The sequence below is a fragment of the Strix aluco genome, chromosome 1 (genome assembly GCF_031877795.1).
Source record: "Strix aluco isolate bStrAlu1 chromosome 1, bStrAlu1.hap1, whole genome shotgun sequence".
In the NCBI taxonomy this organism is placed as follows: domain Eukaryota; kingdom Metazoa; phylum Chordata; class Aves; order Strigiformes; family Strigidae; genus Strix; species Strix aluco.
The window spans coordinates 95,248,064-95,264,616 of NC_133931.1; the positions used below are offsets into that span (position 1 = coordinate 95,248,064).

General features: G+C 44.3%; 1 protein-coding gene across 7 annotated transcripts in view; it reads left to right on the forward strand.

Moving 5' to 3' along the window:
* The window catches only part of RREB1 (ras responsive element binding protein 1), a 126,644-nt gene that overhangs the window by 41,918 nt on the left and 68,173 nt on the right, over positions 1–16,553 (forward strand). For 4 of the 7 annotated variants that reach the window (XM_074828010.1, XM_074827971.1, XM_074828030.1 and 1 more), the window contains exon 2: positions 15,361–15,480. Coding sequence is in view for 5 of the 7 variants with exons in the window: in XM_074827971.1 (XP_074684072.1) it covers positions 15,361–15,480 (120 nt within the window). In the remaining 2 variants the exon portion in view is untranslated. Of the gene's footprint in view, positions 1–3,309; positions 4,099–15,360; positions 15,481–16,553 lie in introns of those variants that run through there. The other 3 variants (XM_074827980.1, XM_074828000.1, XM_074827990.1) reach the window with 2 other exon arrangements.

Below are 16,553 nucleotides of genomic sequence, written 5' to 3' on the forward strand. Positions count from 1 at the left end.
TAGCCTTGAGTTTCCTCACAACTGCAATTCCACGTCAGCTTGTGGGGGTACATGTATTTCAGCATCCCAGCTGCTGTGGAGTATGAGAGATATCTTTTTACAGGACAGTTCTCACAGTCAGTATTCACTAAAGTTTTCCTTATTCGAACTGCTGTGTTCTCAACTTTCACAAATAGATTGTGAATCTGGATTTTTATCTCCTTCTTCTCCATCCGTATCAGCTGTTATCGGCTGCAAACAGGTTAGCAGTGAGGCCTGCTGGGCTGCTTAATGGGTGGCCGCCTGGCGCTGCCTTCGGGGTGATGCAGATCATTTCTATTGGCCAAGGTTATCTCCCTCCTGACCTTGTAGCCAGAACTCAGCCTCTTGGTGGCATGGTAATTGTGAAAAGGAAGGCTTCTGAAAGAATTTGTAGAGGCTGGAATAGTTTTTTGTTTTTCTGGTTTTGTAAAAGCCGTGGTTTATTTTTATCACTGCTCTGAATGAGGAGAGAAATTGCCTTGATGTTAAGTTTGCAAATTCGGACAAGGTCATGCTTGAGGATTCTTTTCTTCTAAAATCCATGGTGGAGGCTTCCCAAATTTAGCATGGCAGGAGGCTGCTGTACCACAATGTGGCTTAAAAGCCCGCTTTTGCTACTGTACTTTCTTGGTTGTTTGCTCACTGAGCATTGATAGCTTGCTGTATGTGATACATCTGATGGCATCTGATTTCTTCCTAGCTGTAGCCCTTCATACCAGAATGTCTTTTTCCTTGGTTGCAATTGGTTCAGTGTACTGGACAAAATATAATTGCATGCTTTTGGGATGAAGAGAGACCTCTGTTAGCTGTGTAACGGAATGAGGCACAGGGAATGAGGCACAGGGATTAATGGGGGGAATGGGGAGAGAGGGAGGAGTCAGGTTTTTTTTTTTTCTAGACACATCAGGCTCCTCCCGTAGCGAGGGAGAGCATAGTACATCGAACCTAAAGACCTTTAAAGTACATGCTGAAATGGATGCTGGGAAGATACAGTACAGTGCTTGGGCACAACTCCAAGGCTCCCAAGGCAAGTAATATTTAAACAAGCTGAACAGCCCCTTTAGGCAAGCAGCAGGAAATCCAGCACTGAGCTTTGTGTTGTTGCATGGTCAGCAGAAGATAAAAGCTCAGGCTATGCAGCTGGGGTTCCCTCCTATCATTGGATGGCAAACTGTTAAGAAAAGATAAAAGAACAGAAAAGAACAGGGGGTCGTCTTATTGAAAAGCATTCCTTCATATTTTAAGCCGTCAAAGTACTTTGAAATACATTAGGCCTGATGTAAGTCAGAAATAGCGCCATCGACAGCTTTGGTGTGTGTCAGATCTTTTACATCAGTTGGCAGGTGAAAGGTGAATTCGTTTCTCTGCTTCACCAGAGATAAATGTTTAACATGGGTAGGACTGTGATACTCATAGGTGCCTCACTGCGAGCCTCACAGAGGGTAGGAGCTTCCCAGAACTTTTTTTAGGAGCAGGGTGTATAATGGTGGGGCTGCTGCTGACTGGGGGTTTCATTCTGAAACGCAACCAGCATTCAGCCATATATAGCCTTTCCATGTCCTGCTTTCTGCAGCTGATCCTTGGTTAGGGACTTTTTTAACAATGAGGAAGAGAATTTAAATGAATGAGTTTGCTAGTTCAAGTCATCTAATCATTATTTACTGTATTCCTCCCCTCTGTCCCTCCTCCTTTTTTCCTGCATCACAGCACTGGTGTCTTGGGAAAGAAAATGCTTCAGAGCATTTGTTACCAATTTAGCAGCAAGTACGTGCTCAAATTTGGGATTTCTGAGATCTGTGTGTGCCATATGTAGGCAAAATGTAATATTTGCTAGTTCCAGTAGAAGGGAACAAACACAAATTTGCTGTTCTTCAGACAGTGTTTCTTTAATCTAGTAAGACTTACATTTGTGCAGCCTTTTTCTTTTGGTAAGACATTTAACCGTCCTCCCTAGGGTGCCTAATTGCTTATCATGAACTAATCAGTCCCCTGGGTATATGAAGGGATGAAACACTGCCAAGATAGAGACTTCCCCCAAAGGTGTGATAACCCTCCCAATTACCCCACCCTTTGGGAAGCTTGCTTACTGCTATTTTAAAGACCTCATTACTTCAGAAATTATCCATGTTTAGAGATTTTAGGAAGTTTTAAAGTAGTATATTTGCTGAGGAACCTTTGAACTTGTGAGCTTTCATATTATGTCAAGTCTGTATTGAATAATGCTTCAAGTTCAGTGTGAAATACACTGAAGATGTTGCTGCTGCCACTTCTGCTTATAAAATTGCCTACTTCCATAGCCTCTGTGGCATGCCAGACCCTAACAGATGAGGAAAAGGCCGGTTTCTGTGTTCAGTTATTAGTAACTAGGGATGGCGAAATCTTCTAGCTTCAGAAACCCCATTTGAAGTTTAGAGGAAGGAAAATCTGTTGGCGACTGTCTTCTAATTTTTGGTAGAATGATAGTTACACATTACCATGTGTGAAATGGGTGGATAGATTAAGAAAATTTTTTCACCTTACAGTGAAAAATTATTTAACTAGTGGGTTTGCTTGCTTTCTTCCTTTAGTTTCTTGTTTTAATTCATTCAAATACACGCTTGTCTGCTCTACAGGTGAGATGGCTACTGATTTCTTGGATTATTCTATCTCTTTGTATTGAACAGTTGAGCTCCATAAGGCATATAAAACTTACTACAAAACAATAATGTCTGAACTGGAAGTGGAAAATAGCTCCTCTGATTTAGTATCTGAGTGAAAGTATGCGTTCTGGTGTTGAGGTTTTCTTTGTCCTTCACTTATGCTCTGAATGAACATCATTTTTATATGAAGCTTGGAGGATGGGATCTGTCAGTCAGGTAGAAATACAGTTTGTTCCTTTAAAGAGTTGTAACCTAATCAAAGAACAATATCAGATTTTTTTTTTTCTTTTGCGGCTCTTTAAAAACACTTTCCGTCTTGTTCACCTCTGGTCGTGGAAGATTCTAAGTGACCTCAGCAAGATTAATGTAAATATATATATATTGCCATAGAATGTACTGGCTTAAAACTGTAAAGCAAGGTGATTTCATTTTTAGAATGAAAAGAAAGTGGCTGTGTGAGTGTGTATGTATATATTACTGAGAAAATCTTCATGTGGAAACATCACTCCTCAAAAGAAGTATGAATTTTTCAGTATCATAGGTCTGATTATGATACTTCATTGTTGCTTCACTATGTGTGCATATATGAAAGTGATTAGTCAAGGTTCCACTGGCAAACCCTTGCTGTCCTGTTGCAGAAATTGGGGTGGGTGTGAGTGGGTGCACAGGCCACTTGGTTGATTTTTTTTGTTGCTGTTGTTTGGTTTTCTCTATGGTGAACACTTGCAACTACTACTTTACCCAGAATTGGGTTGAACCTATGCATAATTCATACTAGTTTGTTTCAGGCCAATGTTTTGGTATATGATATGTCAATGGGAGTCAGCAGAAAGAAATGAGTTCCCTTTTTCATATGTGAATTGCGGGAAGAATTGTCTGTATCATCTGTTTGATGGCAATGTGTGAAGCACTGGTGGTGGAATTGGTTTTCTGGAAGAGGAGGGTGGTTTTGGACTAGCAGCAGACGTTTTTGGCTGGAGGAATAGCAACTTGAAACTTCTTCACTTACTGAAGAAACCTGTTCACAATTTTGTCTGTTTTTTTTTTTTTTTTTTTTTTTTCCCCAGCGTTCCTGAAATAAACTTCCTGCAATTCTTTGCAGTGTGCAGGTGTCCAGACTCCCCTTTACTCATGGTCGCCTGTGCAGCCTGTCAGGCGACTGAAGGCTGTACCTAAAATTCTGCTGGCAGTGCAGCGCACTGTAATGGTCTTGATATAGTTACAGTGGACACCTCGTACAGCTACAAGCCGTAGCATCCCCTCCTAGTCCGAACAACTGAGTATTGCGTTCCAGGAGTCTACACGTGTGGAAGACTGCCTGGAATAGAAAAAGGAAAGCTGCAGAGATTGTAAGCTGCTGCTTGATCCGTGTGGCTGTCGTGCCGAGGAGCATCAAAACTTTGCTGGATGGATCCGACAGCTCGTTGCAGAGTAGAGGGTCAGTCTCACTGGTTATTTGCAGTTATTAACCTTAATGGATTCTATTTCTTTTGTTTGCTTTGTTTTTATGTTTTTCCCTGCGTGCATAAGAGGACTCTGGCCTCACAACCAGAATGCTCATGTTCAGGAAACTTAAGGCTGTTCCCACTGAAGGGCTTTGAAGATCAGCAGGCATTTCCTCCAGGGTTTACAGCATTGTTGGAGGAGCCAGTCGCTGCAGAAGTCTTCAGGCCTATCCGCCCAACTTTGGTCATTCCTTACCTCACCAGCACATGGATTATGCTGTTTGCAGACTGTCTAAGCTCCACGATGACCTCCGTGGATTCCTCATGAGCTTTTGCAAGGCCGGGCCTGTGTACTTTGTAAAATCCTTTAGAAATGCTTGCTAGCCTTTAAAAGTCCCAAAGCAAAGGCTATACTACAAGGAACTTGGAAGGTCAGCAGCTGGATGTGGTTGTGCACGAAGGGAGATCTCTGTGTGTGTGTGTGTGTGTATGCAGTTTGTGTTTTGAAAATACATCTTTTTTCAAGTCAGATGTGTTGTTTCTGAGAACGCTTCTTGTACTCACCTGATAAAGCTGAGGGACTTTTGAATTCCATAAGAAATTGATGAATTGGATCCCTGTGCCCTTTTTTTGCACACGTTACAGTCTATGAAAATTAACAGATGCTGTTTCATTTTGTCAGTGTGCAGGAAGCACCTCCCACAGGTTAGTTTCACTGTGTGTACTTCAAAATAGAAAGAAAACTCATACTGAAGAATACCACTGGCAAGTAGCACTGCTGTTTAAAAATTTTCCTACTGGCTTTCCTCTGAGAATCTCAATTTGGGAGAGGCTTGCCAGCACCATCTACTGCTGTAATTAATTTACCTAACTAAAACAAGAAAGAAACTTTGTATTTCAGAATTTAGAGCTCTGCAAACAACCCTGAAGGCTACCTGCCCAGCTGGGTGAGCTCACAAGGCTGTGGCAACTTGTTCATCAGTGATGGGAGAGAGATGTTTTTCTCAAGGCTGGGTTTTCCCTTCACGTGGAGGAAGCAATAAAACTCAGATTGTGATTTGTGGTACTCTGGCATCTATGGCAAATATGTATCTAGAATAACCCCAGGTAAAATTAAACAGCTAGCTTGTATCTTTTAACTCTGGTACAAAGTAACAGGAGAATGGCAACTGATGGTCATCTATGCTTAGTATCACATGGAGATGATGTAGATGGTGTCTATCTGTTCCTGGTCCTTAGCAGACTGTAGGAGGTGGTTGACTTGAGACTTGTTTGTGCCTCATAGGGTGCAGGGCAGAGGTTGGCTTTAGCTTGTGGGTCTGCAGAGGGTCTGTCTGGTGTGGAGATACAAGCCTGGGAAGGAGCACTACAGGTTACCTTGCTCATGAAAAAGCTGCGTAGCCACTTTAGGTATTGCAGTTGGAGGCTGATACTACAAATGCCTCCTAGGGTGGATGGGAGAGTGAGGGTTGTACAGCATGCTTCTGAATCCCTTTGCTCCAGCAGATCTCTCATTCCTCCCTGTGGCATGTCGTTTCCCCTCTTAAAATTTCAAGCTAAAACTCTCTAATTAAAAAATCTGTTTTGGGGGGTATGTGTGTTCCTGAACATTTTAAACTGTCTTGATTATAGATTTTTTTGTTGTTGTTTTGGGGAGTGTGATAGGGGAATAGTTCCTGTGCTGACCAGAAACAGAAGACAGGAAGATAATGATGTTAACAAGGTGGGGGAGAAAAGGAGGTGTTTGTTTAGAAAAAGCCTAGTCACTAAAGCCTGTGGAGCAGAGGAACCCTGCTGATAACACAGATGAAATAGTCTGCCTCTTTCCTAACTTTAGAGGAGTGGAGCTTTGTAATAAATGGCTGCCATGTGGCAGCTGTCTCCCAGCTTCGTGAGCCTGGCAGTAGTTAATCCTGTCAGCAAGTCATGCTCCCTGGAAAAGAGCAGCGAGAAGAGCTGCAAACTCTTGAATCATTCTCTCTGCAAAATATTTGCATGTTGAATCTCTTTCTGCTTAAAACGAGTTTGGTGATTTGGTGGAGGTTCTCATTTTTAAGTAGCATTAAAATGCAGCTGTGTTGGCTTTTAAATAAAACGTTAGAAACGTGCTGAGATGCTGCGATTCTTTTCCTTCTTTAAAAAAGAAAAAAGCCATTTTAGTTTTGGAAGGTATATGTTCCAGGGTACAAAACGTTCTGTGTAAAGAAGGGACGCTCTATGTTGCTATCCCTGTGTGTTAAGAAATTACAGGTTGTGCATCTGAGATCATGATTATCCTTAAAAGCTTGAGGCTTTAAAATTAATCTGTTCACTTTAATTTGCTTTTTGTATTTTGCTGAGCATGTAATGTTTCTGTCCTTTCTTCACAACACAGAAAACTAGAACTTTGACTTTAAAAAAAAAAAGTTTGGGATTTTTGTTCAGTAATGTAACACCATCAGATTTTTACAGGCTTCATGATAAAATCATGATGGCTGACAATGCTACCACCAGGAAATTAGTTTTAATCCCTATAATTTCTACTCTTTATTTTCTCATGTTGTGCATCATTTTACTGTGTTATCTTGCGAGGCGTAAAGTGCTTTGGCGTGCTACCTAGTACGGTGCTCCAAGCAGAGAGTGTGCTGGCATCTCTTGCAAAGGCAGTGTGGTCAGGCTGCAAAAGATGCGTTGGGGGCTCTGTGGTAGGCGAATTGATGCTCTACCCCTTGGGCTTGCCTGTGCAAGGAAATTTCCTAGCATGTGGATGCAGTTAGAGTGGTGAAAGGCCATGTGGGACATAGCTACTCTGAAAGGAAAGAGTGTTTTCCTGCTTTAGCTTACCCTAGGTCCAGAACAGTTTTTGTAAAATTGCCTGTGCGTTCAGGCCTTCTGTGAAGCTCTCTTTAAATCCATCCTGGAGGAAGAGGATTGCAACCAGGGTGCCGCACAAGAAGCAGGGCACTAGCACAGAAGATTTTCTGTGTCTTCCTCAGCGTGATTCATCCTGCCTCTCTAATCCCTGCCGAATCCATCCTGCTGCGCACACACACCTCTGGCTACATGTGAAGAGCAAGTGTGAGGGGGTGAAATGTTTGCTCGGTTCTCCCTCCAGAGATTTGCTTTAAACCATTGCCTCGAGTCCTGGGTCCAAAGCTGCCCTTGGCTGAGCTGCTGGCCATCAGGGCAAGGGACAGGGATGGAGATGGGGACAGGGACAGGCCCTCCCTCCCTCCCCGACAGCTGCAGGCGCCAATTGCCAGCGAGCAGCCCGACCGCGTGGTTTTGTGGCTTTTCTTCCTCTCATCACTTCTGTTCCCTCTTGTTTCTGTGATGCTGTGCAGAGGAACAACCGGACGGATTGTCTCCTCTCAGGGTGGCTGCCTGGGCATCTGCAGGGACAGTTGGTATGGCACAGGAGCCCCCTGTTTTTCTAGTGACACCAGGGGCTATTGATGGCAGGCTGGGGCTCTGCTGCTGCTGCTGCACAGATGCTTGCTCTTGGCCCCACCTTAAAAGGACAAGATATCCCGTGGTTTAAACTGGCCATATATTGTTGGGGATGTCAGCATCTCCGTCATAGCTAGCCGGCCGAGCCCAGCGTCCCGCTTTGCCTGCCCTGTGTCCCTGCAGCCTCTCCTCACTCGGAGCCGAGGGGTGCTGTAATTTGGACTGTTTGGAGGGGAGGTTGCTTTTCTTCTCCGTTACTCAGAAATGTTTTCCATCTGGCTCTCCCAAGCGCAATCTGTCTAGCTCACCCCTCGGGCTCTTGGACAAATATCTTGTTCCCTCAGCACAGTGCTTGCTTAGCCATGTAGGTGATGGGACATCAACCTATAGCTTCACTCCCCGCTCAGGGTTTTAAGTTAACTGAGTTTGGCAGGGTAAAGCAAAAATTTTTTTTTTAAAAAAAACAACAAACCCACAGCTATATTTTAGATTGTTTCCTCAATTTGCATCCCTTGTCCCCTCTTGCTTGTCTGAGCGACTGCAGCGGCAGCAGGCAAAGTTTTGTGTTGCGGGGTCACTGGGGGCTCCCCTCAGGCAGGCGCCCCTCCCCTTCCTCGTCCTGTTTGGCCGAGACACACACGATAGGGGTGCCCGCTGGTCCTTCCTTTGGCTTCCTCCTTCCCCTCGCTCTCTCACTTTGTCCTCTGCTCCTCTGGGGCCGTGTGGGCAGCGGTGGTTTTGGCAGGCAGCGTGATGCTGCTCGCCTGACCCATTCCCGCCTTTGCAAGACACCTCCATCCTGCCTGCTGAGGGAAGAGCCTTCAGGGCCTGCTCCCTCCAGTCCCTGCCTCTGCTTTGGGCTCCCACCCTCTCCCTCTCTGCATCCCAAGGCCATCCCCTTGCCCGGTGGGAGGTGAGCCAGCCCTGGCCCGAGGGAGAGACATGGCGGCAGGACTGGGGAAGGCTGATCGGTGTGGGGAGAGACCCTGGGCCATGTCCCAGGGAGCACTGCCCTGCTGCGGCTGGTGCCAGCCCGGGGGGGACACGAAGGGACTTTCTCGGGTCGCCACTTCATCTAAGGCAAATAAACTGGAGTCAAAGCCAAGAAACACATCGACTTCCTGGAACTCTGCGAGCCGTCGGCACAGCTGTCCCCGCTCCCCGAACACATGCAAAGCAGAGCTTATAAGGACAGACAGTATTGCTTTTGTGTCCCTCCTCAGCCAGCGGGGAGGGCGCAGGGGAGGGGATCTGCCGGGTAAGGCCCAAGGCCCGCCTTGTCCCCTGTTTCCCCATGTCGCCATGGTTCCCGGTGACTGGGGTAAACTGGGCCCCCTCCCCACTGGCCTCCTGACGGCTGTGTGGGCAGGCAAGGATGAGGATGGAGGGGTGTTTACAGTTGTCTACACAGGAAGGAATGGAGGGATGTCTGCTTGCAGCCATTTATTTTACTCTGCTGTTGCCTTGACTTTATTTTTTCGTGTGTCTAAAAGTGGTGCTTGTGGCCCCAGGTTTGTTAAGCTGTCTTCAAATCTCAGTATCCTTTTTGCTTGAACAAGCTCTCAAAGCTGACTGCAATTCAGTGACAAAGGCTTCCTGGAGGGCCAGGTGCTCACCCACAAGCTGATGCGAACAGCGAAGATGAGGAACAGCTCGTAAATACTTCTTTGGTCGGGGGGGGTGAGGGCTAAGGCGTTAGAAAAATCTCAAAATTCATCAGCAGCTGTTGAGCCTAAATGTGGCTGCAGGTTATTGCAGCTTTTGTGGAGCTGTGCATTTTGTGTGGCACTGTTGTCCCTGAGAATGGCGGTGCTGGTCATGAGCTCAGTGCAGGCTCAGATCGAACCCTCTGATGTGCCTACGCAGAGACCTGAGCTTTCCTGGAGGGAGCCTGGGGGCCGTCGGGTTTTGCTTTCACCCTCAGTGCTGAAGCAGTGTGTGCCTCGGTTCTCCTTTCTAGCCTAGCAAGGCCACAGGCTTTTCTGTGTGAGGGCTGTTCCCACAGCACACAGCGCTTGCGAAAGGAGCAAACTTGGGTACCCTGTTCAAGTCAGCAAATTGAGCGCAGGGCCAAGAAGATAGGTACGAATGCATTTTATATTAAGGCTGCCTGGTGTCTTTGTGCGTTGCTGTAAACCAGTTGGACCATAACGTGAATTTCATCCAGGAAACCCCTGCTTTGCCAGTACGACATCTCACTGTTACATTAGTATAGCTTCCTTGTTCTCAGTGTATTACATCAATGTAATACAAGAGTATCATGATGATTCAGAGTTGTTGTTCGCTTAAGGCATTAACTAAGTTAAAATTCTGGTATGCTTTATGGAGAGATGCTTTTGGTCATCTGAGCCAAAGTCCGGAGGACCATGAGTGGTCCATGAGAAGGTGATTTTCAAAACCTACATAAAAACTAAGTGCACATGTGTATCCCATCATGCACTCAAGGAAATAAAACAGGAGGAGTAAATATGTTTGAATATTTGAAATTTAGCCTAACTGTTAGATGTTGTAGCAACAGTATACAAAATAGTCTGGAAATACCAGGGTCATCTTGTTCTTGTTTGGTTCTTCTTCCCCTGGCCCTGCCCCGAAAACAGAAGGTGGTCCCTAGCTCAGTTTTAAGGCATGGCCATGAGCGTATGTTTCACTTGTTTATTCTGTGTCTGGGTGCATGTTAGGTAAGAAGAGACATATGGATATTGTGGATTTGTAGGGTTATTTTAGGAAGCTAACACAGGTAAAAGAATTGTATCACTAATAGCTCAGAGAGTACATAGCAAGAGGAGCAGTCTGCCTTTGGTGCTCAGACAGTACCTTTTAAGAGATGTTGCTCCTTTTGGTTTTTGTCTTTTAGGGTTGGTTTGGTTTGATTTTTCCTTAGATGAAAACATCAGTTACAGGCACAAGTTCAAAACCTTTGGGGTAACATTCTTAGTTTTTACTGAATGCTAAGTGAAAAGAACACCCACCAGATACTCCCATGCCACTGTCTTTCTTTGTATGCTTGTCTTCCTTTCCCCATAGGCTGCTCTGTACTGGTGCGCCAGCAGTGGTGACAGTGAGGTGACGCGGCCAGTATAATTCTCTACCACTGGGGTGCCGAGTCAGCACCAACACTTCAGTAGCAAGGGCAGAGTTGGTACTAAAGGTCAGTTGGGAAAACTTTTTTCATTTGGTTTTCCTTTGCCTTGAGGCAGTGCTTTGAATAGCGTTAACCCTTTTTTCTTCCCACACGATGGCTTTTCACCCTCTTTCCTTCCTGCCAGTGTTGATGCAAAATCACATTCGAAATGTAGTGCGGGTGATTGTGCGCATCTCTTGGGATGGGAGTGACCATCTGTGCTTAGGAGTGTCGCCATGTGCTTCGGGAGTAAAATCTGCTCCTCTGGGTAGAAACTTAGTAGCAGACCAGTGCATCAGAAACCTTTTGGAGCGCGGTGTAGCAATTCTTGGGTATTGTAATCTCAAGGGTAAACGGTAAACTGTTGTTTATTCAAACGTGATATCCCTCTTTGAAGTTCTATTCTCGTCTGAATTTGTATATTAGAAGGTCTGGCCTTCATTTAAATGATCCTTGGGGTTTTTTCTACCACTTAGGGGAAAAAAAAAAAACAGTGGGAAAGCCTTGAATAAGCTAATAGCGTTGCTAAGATGGAAATGATGAAGAAGGTTCAGGATTCCTGTTTGGGCCTCACGGGAAAAAGTGGTTTGAAATGCATGTGTGTGTGGGTGCACATTCCTAAAACTGTCATTTGTTTCCCTTGTTTCTCCTCCCCCCCCCCCGCCCCCCCCCCCCCCCCCCCGGTGTTCTGTACTACGTACTACGGCATGTTTAATGAAACCAATAAAAGTATTTGGCTGAGAGTGTTAATCTTTCCCTGGCCCAATTAGTGCATGGCTTCTACTTTAACGTTAATGTGGATTTTTTTCGGAAGGCAGAACAATGAGCAGCTTTGTGCTGCACACCAGGTTTCCCCCTCTTTGCCTGTATTGTGTGTTTCTTCCTATCTATTCCAAAGGGAGAGCTCATGTGCAAAGACAGTGGAGCAATATGGAGCAGAGACTTGTACCAGCTCCCAGGGGCCAGGACGTGCTGCTCCGTGCTTGGGTAGCTGCCTCTCGATGGCAAGTCAAGTGACTGTGACTCTGAAGACTCATCATTTCTTCTCCTTTCTTCTTCCTTCCCCTGTGGCCCATGTTCTCCTTTTTGCTTCATCCGTGATGCTCTTCACCAGAAGGAGAAGCAACTGTAACTGTTGACAGTGGTCTTAAAACAAGAAAATTAAATACAAATAAATACACATAAGCAAAGGGGGGAAGTAACTGTTGATGGGCTCAGCTTTAACGTACAGCGGAGTCACACTTTATCCCAAAGGAGGAAATAGGTCTAGCAAGTGTCTTCCTGTACAGACTGGTTGGGAAGCAAACAAGGCTTTTTTCTTTTTTTTTAGCTCTCCTTTCTCAGTGACTCTCCCATTAGGTGGTCATGTGGGGCATCAGGGGTGGGCCTCTGTCAGAAGCAGGAGCTAAAGGCTCCCTTAGGTTTCTCTGTGGGATTGAAGTTGCCCCAGTTTCATAGTTTCAGCAACATCATCAAGTGGAGGAGACACATTCCCGCAGAAGAGCCAGGTCTCTTGGTGTGGCCATGCAGAGGGCTGCTGCCTTGTTTTGTTTGGTGTCATCCCCCCCCCCCCGCCCCGCCCCGCAGCATGTGTTCTCGCTCTGCTGCTTGCTCTCTGCTTTTCCTCCTTTTCACAGAGGAGGACTGTGACACTGGGAGGGGGGGGGGGGGGTTGTCCTTCAAAGTAGAAGATGACTTGAATGCTTGTGACCACTTCCCTGTTTCCTAGAGGCTTTGGTCTGATATTGAATGCAACCTGAGGCTGCACTGTTTGCCAGCCTATTTCCTGTTTGTCCTCTTTCCTGGAGGTCTTTGTTTTGTCCTGGGGAGAGGGAGGAAGAAGGCTCCATCATCACGACCTTTGAGCAGGGGCGTTTGGTGTGAGCTGAGAAGGCTTGCAACCCTGAAGGAAGCCTGGCACTGGGCATCCATGCTGGTCAATACCTGTGATTCCCTGAGTTTCATAGGTCCTGTGGAAAAAAAAACCCACTTCCCCATCCTCTGTGATGCATTTATTTAAAGAAAAAAAAAAAAGCTGCAAGAGAAATCTCTCAATATGTTCCTGCCTAAAGGCGCTCTTGCCATGGGTTTTCCCACAGGAAGGAGTGATTTGGCCCAGTATTCTTATTGTTTCTATATCCTATTGCAAATAGAAAGTAAGGCTTCTGAAATGAGTTTGTGCAGCTTGTGCAGTTGTCTTTGTTTCAGTGGTGCATTTTTGCTTCATGCAAGAGAGTGGAAGATAAATATGTAAATAAAAGCATGCAACAATAATACCTATTTTTTCAGAAATTAAGTTGTAATCTTTCAACTGCTTCCAAGATAGGAAATTTTTAATATACAGAAGATGGTTTTAAAAACAAGATCTGTGACTATACATCTTTGTTTGCGTTACCAGGAAGGTATTTAAATTCAGAAATAAAATAGCTGTTGGTTCATAGAAATTGTGAAAGACTGTAATAGCATAATGTATAGTTTTGCTCCTGAAAGAACAGAGAGCAAGCTGGCAGGTGTTTCAAAGCCAGGAGGTAGGATTGTTAATGCGTGCATATATGCCTGCCTCTTCTCTTTGGGATGAACATTTCACTTTTTTACTGTTGCTAAAAGCAGCACTAGGAATTTTGACTCTTGATCTCTGGGAAGCTCCTCAGCAATCTTACAGTTACATTGGCCAACACAGGAATCTTCACAGTTACACAATAGATTGACTTTTTCCAGGATGAATCGATGGTGACAATAATGTCTTAGGTATTGACTGAAAGAGGAAGGAATAGTCTACTTTGGAAAGGAGAGTTGTTTTGTTTTGTTGGGTTTTTTTAAGGACTAAAGCACTTATGTGCATTATTTTAACAGAAATCTGTCCTAGTAATTTAAACTGGTCCTTATTTTTGATGGTACTAAACAGGTAACAGCAAGCGACTTAGAAGATTTAGGCCAGTCTTGACAATTACTCTTTTATGCTTATTCTATTAAAAATTAAGTCAGCTACCACATAAGTGGTTAAAAAAAAAATTGAGAGAGGAAAAAAAAACCAAACGTACTGTGTTGCTTTGAATGAGATGGATGTTTTTTAAAAACAACAAAATAACAAAGCTGCAACAGTTAAGGACAAATAAAAGACAAACAAATATATAGCTCCTATAATTACTGGAGAAAATACAGAAGGATGGGTGCTTGGCCTCACCTTGGATCAAGAAATCTCTGTGTTGCAGGGACCACTAGTGTTTTCTTAGCAGAAAAGTAGAAAAATGACTAGGGAAGAGTTATCTTGAGCTGTTCAGGATAGCATAAAAATATTCTTTTTGTCTGTTTTTGAAGATGAAAATTGAAAACAGTATTTGTTAAGAAGTTGATTCTATCCAGAGCCTTAAACACCAGGCTTAGTCAGGTCCTAGATTTTGTCTCTAGACTGCGCTGGCTTGCTGTGTCAAATCATCTGTGTGCCGCTCCTGAGAGGGTCAGCAGTTAAACGTAGGAAGCTTGAATCTGTTGCTTTGTCTGGCACTGGGTGAAATGAGGAACTGCTTGACACAAGCCGGGCCCTTTCTCTTTGTCTGCCTTTTCTTGTGTGCTCTAAAATGTCAGTAGTTGGGATAATGTAGTCATTTATTGTTTGCAAATGCTGTTCAAATAGCATTTGAAGATGTGTTACGTGATTGATTTGCATGTCACCCTTGAGAATATATTTTTTTAAAAGGAAGAAACCGTGTTAACTGCGGTTTAAGGCTGATGGTCTTGGCTTTCTGAAAAAAGGAAAACCTGTATTAAGTTTGCTGGATGCGATTTGGAAATCTGGAATGATGAAATGTCCACAGTGCATTCATTTCCATAATGAAATAAGTATTTTGCTTGTAAGGTTATAAAGGTGTATTTCTCCATTAAAAATGTACCAGTAGTTTTCCATATTACAGATAACCTTTTCCAGAGGCTATCACCATGGGTGCTGCAGGCAGAGAGCTCCTCTCTTTCTCATGTGTCGATCATCCCCTGTCACCTCTAAAAATGATGTTTAACTGCCCCATCATTCTTCAGCCAGAACAGGCATCCTTCCTGAAACCCCAGCGATAGCATGATAAGGTTGTGGTTTCAGAAAGGGGTGTGGAGAAATTCTGTCGGCACATACGATGGTTGCTTATGTCTTCAGCTCATCTGGAAACCTCGGGCAGTGGGTGTGACGAATGTGCCAAATGGTCCCAGAAACCTCAGTAGTCATTTCACCACTGCTGGAAGGAAGAAAAAGGTCACCATGAATTCATGTATTGGAGTAAATGTTAATCCTCCAAGAAGAGAAGAGAGGAGGAGTGTGTGTATGAAATTGAATTACTTAAATTCTCTAGCTGCAGAATAGTCTTCCAACTTCTTAACCAAATGTTGTGACCATCAGTGATAGGCTAGCTTGCTCTCTTCTCTCCCTTCTCTTTTTTTTTTTGCTGGCTGAATACTGGGGACCAAGCCAGTAAGGGTTTCCTCTCTTCGTTTGCCCAGGTTGCACCACTGGCCGAGGCAGCAGCATCTCCCAGCCCAGTGTCCAGCCACTCGTGGGAGTGGACGTTTGGCTGTGCTGGTGCTGTTTATGTGCTTCTGTCACCGTACCTATGTACCAGTCAGGGGAGCCCTCAAACGAAAGGGCTGTAGTTTTATTTTGCTAAAATGGCTTCCAGAAAAACTTACTCACTTTCTCTTTTTTACCTTCTCCCTCACATAGTGCTAGAGGGTGCTGCTGAAGAAGAGGCTGAAGAGCCAGACGCTACTATAGATACTACACTAAGTGAGGAGACCAGCAACCAAGAAGAGAGCCACAGTCAATCAGGGGATAAAAATGAAGGTAACTGGTTTGACTACCTCTGTGTAACTCTATAAATTAGGACATTGATTAAGGCTTGTAGTGACATTTCTTACACATCCATACCCCCTATCTGTGTGAAAAGTATATGATACATTGGGCAGAAGCACTGGTGCATACATTTCTTTCGCCATTCCTGAACTTTATCTGTCTGAAAAGTATAAAATAGGTTGAGCAGAAGCATGGGCACATAAATACTTGACTGCCACTGTAGGCTTCCAAACTAAGATTTTTTTGGCTCCTAGTAACTTGGCACCACATTACTTAGCCTCAAAAAACCACCTGTTTATAATGCTCAAACTTATCTTCCAAAGACAGTATTATGCAGAGATCAAATGTTCACAGACAAACGTGTTCCTCCTTGTTCACACTCACATCCTCTTGTGTTACAGTGACTTTCTCACAACGCACATGTTGATTCTGTGCTCTCTGCCAGAGGTGACAGAGCAATAGACTTTCAGGCTGTTCCTGTTTCTTTGGGAGACTTCTTTTGGGGTAAAGGAGTGTTTAGTTTGAAAGCATTTTCCTTTTTAAACTCATAAAGAGGAAATTGGAAGGCCTTACCTGTGTGTTTGACATAACCTCAACACATGGTATATTGAGAAACCAGAGATGAGATTTTAGGTGTGTTTGGAATTTGGTATCTGAGACGGGGGCATCCTTGCTACATGCAAAATGTGATGGAGAAGTCTGAATCGGAACAACTTTAGCTGCGACATTAGTTGTGGATGTAATACATATGCTCTATGGACTAATAGGGTTTGGTAGACCAAAAAGAAAAAAAAAAAACCAGCTGTGGCAGTAAAGAGACATTTGGGGGATTTGGGGTTTTGTTTTGGTTGGATTTTTGGTAATTTAGCTTGTTCCATATACAGAGTTGGCTTAAGCTATGCTGGAAAGAGAACTCAGTACCCTACACTCTGTTACTAATGCCTTAATTGTGCAGTTCTTCTCAAAACACGTGCTTGCTTGAATGATTGTGCTTGCCAGAGCATGCATTCATCAGTACTGCTCTACCAGTTCACGGTGATCACAAGGTACCACAAATAATACTG